The sequence below is a fragment of the Orycteropus afer genome, unplaced genomic scaffold (assembly GCF_000298275.1).
Source record: "Orycteropus afer afer isolate SDZICR_OR568_19922 unplaced genomic scaffold, OryAfe1.0 scaffold00075, whole genome shotgun sequence".
NCBI lineage: Eukaryota > Metazoa > Chordata > Mammalia > Tubulidentata > Orycteropodidae > Orycteropus > Orycteropus afer.
Window position 1 is genome coordinate 7058396 of NW_006921662.1, and position 5411 is coordinate 7063806.

General features: G+C 37.6%; 1 protein-coding gene across 1 annotated transcript in view; it reads right to left on the reverse strand.

The window, feature by feature from the left end:
• KIF14 (kinesin family member 14) overlaps window positions 1–5411 on the reverse strand; it is a 107155-nt gene that overhangs the window by 59233 nt on the left and 42511 nt on the right. The window contains exon 13 of the mRNA XM_007941098.2: window positions 3378–3562. Within this exon, the coding sequence (XP_007939289.1) occupies window positions 3378–3562 (185 nt within the window). The remainder of the gene's footprint in view (window positions 1–3377; window positions 3563–5411) is intronic.

The window sequence follows — 5411 nt, forward strand, 5'->3', positions numbered from 1 at the left end:
ACAAAGTATATGTGAACTACTGTATGAAAAGTGAATTTACTCTGTAAATCTTCACCCAAATCCTAATAAAAAAAAAAAAAATGGAAAAAACAACAAACATTATTTTCTTCATGAAAAATGGGGAAATCCAGAGGAGAAAAGGTGTAGAGATACAATCTTAGTCCTCAGTGGTCAAATTTAACTGGACCCTAATCAGAAAATCAGCTATAAATGCTACATATTCCTTTGATTCTTTGTATCCAGAGAAAAGGACAGAAACTCCAAAGTTCAATTCCTCTTGGGTTGAACTGGATAGAGAAAACTGAAGCAAAAGCTGAATCCCAACGAAAAAACTCTGTCAATTAGGTTCCAAGATCTATAACTAAAGAATAACGTTGCTGTTGTTGTTGTTGTTGTTGTCATACGCCGGTGAGTCGGACCCGACTCACAGCGACCCCTCCTTGGATTTCCGAGGTGGTATCACTACAGAAATAGATTGTGCAACCTTCCTTCCGAGGAGTGGCTGGTGGGTTTGAACCGCCAGCCTTCTGGTTAGCAGTCACTGTGCTACCAGTTCAGTTAAATCATTTTGAGAAAAGAATAGTTCACCCTCAGGTAGCCCATCCCTCCCAGTAGTAGTTTAGTGTCTTAAGTAGCTAAAGGTTCAAACAATGTCTGCTTATTTAATTCCTTCCCTTTCTTAGCTTTATCTACTCTCCCATTAAAATTCCCTGGTCTTCCATCTAGAACCTCCACCATCTGACTTCAACCACCAATCTCCCTTATTCACCACTATTTTCCCATAAGAACCCCACCTCACATTCAATCAAACAAATTGGTACTGTGAATTTGCCTTATTATTAGGTTCCCTCCTTTGTTTGAGTCATTCCTAAAACATAGGCCATCTTCTCCATCATCCTTTAAACCAACTTAAATGCTAGAGCTCTAAGAAGCTTTTCTTTAGGTCTCAAGATGGAAATGGACTCTTCCTTCTCTTTACTTTTAAGCACTATGTATGCAATACTCATCCAACACAATATATATTGATGAATACTGAAGTTCTATATTCACTGTGCCACCAAATGCCAGATATGTGTCAACAGTGAAGATATATATGAAACCAGCCCTCATAGAGTTTATATAGTTCAGGGAATAAGACAAAGAGGAATGAGTGTACTAAACAGGAACTAACAGAGTGAGAGGGAAGTGGGACTGCCTCATCTCCTACTATACTCTCAACTCACTGGGACCTTGTTCTGTATCTTTGCCACTGACAGAAGTAAAACTGTATTTATTCCTATTGTAAAAAACAATTAATTAATAGAAGAGGAAAAGGTCTGAAAAATAAGGGGATTTTCTCTACCAGATTTAAAGACTTATTATAAAGCTAAAGTAATTAAGACTATGAAAGTAATTAAGTAATTAAGACAGAAGAAATTCACAAAAAAAAAAAAAAAAAAGCAATACACTATTAAATATGCAGTACTGGGACAACTAGTTATTCAATGGAAAACAAATGAATTTAGTTCCCAACTTCTTAACAAAAGAAAAATACAGAAAATTTAAGAACTTAAACATGAAAACAAAACTTCAAAACATCTGTAAGAAAATTTAGGAGACCATCTCTATGATCTTAATCCTTAGAAAGGATTTCTTAAACAAGATACAAAAACTGACAACAATAAAGGACAAGACTAATGATATGTACTACAATAAAATTAAGACCCTCTAACCACCAAAAGTCACCATAGAGTAAAAAGATGAGTCTTTTAGTCACATACTCATTAAGAGATACTTGTAACACTTAAAACCCATAAAGGCTTGGTCACTAGAATATATAAAGAACTCCTACAAATTAGTAAGAAAAGAAATAAGCCAACTGAAAAATTAGCAAAAGACATGAACAGGCAAATAAGAAGAGAAGTCAATGAATATATGAAAAGATGCTCAGTCTCATTATTAATAAAATAAATGCAAAAGCAATCTACAATGAGATACTAATTTGCATCTACCAGACTGGTATAAAATAAAGTCTGAAAGTACCAAATGCTGACAAGGATGCAGAGCAAAGGGTATCCTCTACCAATGGGAGTTTGTTGCTGTTGTTAGGTGCCATCAAGTCAGCTCCTACTCACAGTGACTCTATGTACAACAGAATGAAACACTGCCCAGTCCTGCATCATCCTCACACTCTTTGCTATTCTTGAGCCCAACAACACAACCACTGTGTTAATCCATCTTGTTGAGTGTCATGCCCTTTCTCACTGAACCTCTACTTTACCAGTGGGAGTAGAAACTAACAACAATTTTGGAAAACAATTTGAAATTACCTAATAAAGTTGAAGATGCACATCCAACAATTAAAAAATTTTGCTCCTAGATATATACTTTGAATGCTTCTTAAACTTTATTATTATTATACATATTTAGAAAAGTATAATATTTACTCAGCACATTGGGGTAAGCAGAGAAGCTGCTCACAGTTAGAGGTGACTGGTCTGGCAGCTCAGGACTCCCAAGTTCCTACCAGCTGCCCTCAGAACTCATATGGTCAATATCTCAGCCTACCAACTAGGGCACTGTCTAGAAAAACTCTTCACATTTGTACCAGAGGGCATACAAGAATACAAATAAAAATACTGTGGTAGCAGAAAAAATTGGAAACAACCCAAATGTCTATCAACAAAATAAATAAACTGTAATAATATAATAGATAGATAAATTCATATCCTGGAATAGAATGATTCACAGCAATGAAAATGAAAGAGTATCAACATAGATATATCTTGAAAACAGTAAAGAGCCAAACAGTTTTCACACACTATTATCCCAATAACACATACAGTATCATTCTATTTATGTAGAAATCATATGAAACAAAATTTTTGAATTTGGCAAGCCAACCAAAAATTCTGTCATTAAGATGGCTGCTTTCATACATGATTATAATTCTAAGAAAAGAAAGTGTCCCTCAGCCAACAATAGATCAATTACACCAAGACAAAAATAGAGAGCATATTTTATATTGAGGTAACTGATCTATAATCAGGAGCTCTGGTGGCATAGTGCCTAAGGCATTTCACTGCTAACCAGAAGGCTGGCAGTTCAAACCCACCAGCCATTCCTCATAAGGAAGAATGGGCAACCTACTTCTGCAGTAGTACCACCTTGGAAACCCAAGGACGGGTTGCTATGAGTTGGATCCAACTCGATGGCAGTGTATGTTTTGTTGATCTATAATCTTTACAAACACTGAGTATGCCTGTTTTTCTTGGCTAAAAGATGAGTTTGAAAAATTATATAAAAGAATCAATATAAACTAAATGTCTCATGTGAAGGTAATGAGATATAGAAGACCACTGAAAAATGAACAGATGCCTTATTTAAGATTAACATACCAATGATCATCAGCAATCAGCACCCCAGATAACTGAATATCATGGCTTGAGTGTGGTTTATACTTTCCAACTGTAGTTTTTCCTTCTTTTATCATATATAGCAACATCTCTGATAGCTGAGGATCTTCATTGAGATTGACAAGGTTTGGCAAGTGGTTGTCCATTTGAAATGTTATTCCTGCTTTCTAGTGAAAGGCAGAAAAAAAATTAACCTTAATCATAAATACAAATTTGCAATTTGCTAAACTTACTTAAAATGTATGGCCTAAGTTAAAATTTAAATTATTCTATATGAAGTCTCAATAAATTAAAAGTTTCTGAGACTCTCTCCCTCCCTCTAAGAATCTCTTATTCCTGACTATCCTATAACTGTTAGCATGATATTCTTAGAATCCTAGAGTTATATAGAGTCTTCATTCTTCCCCATCCTCAGCCCATTACCAAATTATGCCAGTGTCTTTAGAATGGAGCTCTGGTGGTGTAGTGCCTAAGGCACTTTACTGCTAACCAGAAGGCTGGCAGTTCAAACTCACCAGTCACTCCTCAGAAGGAAGGTTGGGCAATCTACATTTGTAGTGATATTGCCTCAGAAACCCAAGGAGGGGTCACTATTAGTCAGATCCAACTTGATGGCAGTGAGTATGGTTTGGCTTTGGTTTTAGAATAGATTGGGTTTTGCATCCTCACTACCTCACCTTAGTTTAAGTCCTCATCAACTCACACCTAAACTACCATAGCACCCCTGATTGCCCTGTCAACAATTTCTCCTGTTTTCAGTCCATATTACATCCTACACCAGATTAATTCCTTTGAAAAGGTACTCACACAATGTCAACTGGGTGTCAATATTTTAATGGCTTCTCTCACTTCACATAAACTCAAACTCCTTAGCATGGAAATTAAGCCCTTAAAACACTAACCATAACTTACCTTTCCTCTTTTTTTTTTAAATTGTGATTTGGATGAAAATTGACAGAGCAGATTCATTTTCCATACAGCTGTTCACATACTTTATCTCATGACATTAACCACAATTCACCACAATGCAACAGCTCCCCTCCCACTTCCTCCCAACAGTCACCTCTTCCCTGTATTCACCCTACCATGTACTCCTGCCCCCTAAGCTGTCTCCCTGTGCATAAACAGCCCTTCTTTCTCCCATGATTGTTCTCTCCAAGGAGTATACCTACCTCAGGTATATTTCACTCAGCATAATGTCCTCCAAGTTCAACCACATTATGAGGTATTTTGCAGATTCTAGGTTTATTCTTTAGGGTTTCATAGTATTCCATTTGTGTGTATGTACCAAAGTTTGGTTACCCATTCCTCCATTGATGGACACCTAGGTTGTTTCCATCTTTTGGCTACTGTAAATAGTGCTGCGATGAACACAGGTATGCATATGTCTGTTCTTGTCACGACTATTGCTTCTTTAGGATATATATCTAGTAACGGAATGGCTGGGTCAAATAGTATTTCTAATTCCAACTTTTGAAGGAATCACCATACTGCTTTCCACAGAGGGTGTACCATTTTACAGTCCCACCACCAATGTAGGAGAGTCCCAATCTCTCGCCAGCATTTGTTATTTTCTGTCTTGTTGAACTTTGCTGCTAGTGCTGGAGCAAGATGGTATCTCATTGTTGTTTTGATTTGCATCTCTTTAATGGCTAATTACTAAGCCCCTAGGATACAGGTGAGGAGAGACAACTCAGGGACACCCAAAGCAGCAGGCGGGAAGAGCAGGAGAAAGGGGATTAAAAGCCAGGAAGCAAGACAGAGGAACAGTCAGCCACAGGGACCCAGGTGGGGGTGATACAAGAGGTCTCCAACAGCAAGACAAACTTGTCTGTCGGTCTGTCCTACTGTGGTGACATGTAGACGTGAGTTTTGAGGCTGAGCCTCTGGTGTTTAAAACTCAGCGAAATGCACCTGGTGCACAGGTAACAGCCCAGCTTGTAGACTGAGACAGACTAGGAAGAAGGAAGAGGCCGTCCACTTCTCAAAGAATTGGCCAGGGAAAACCTTATGAAT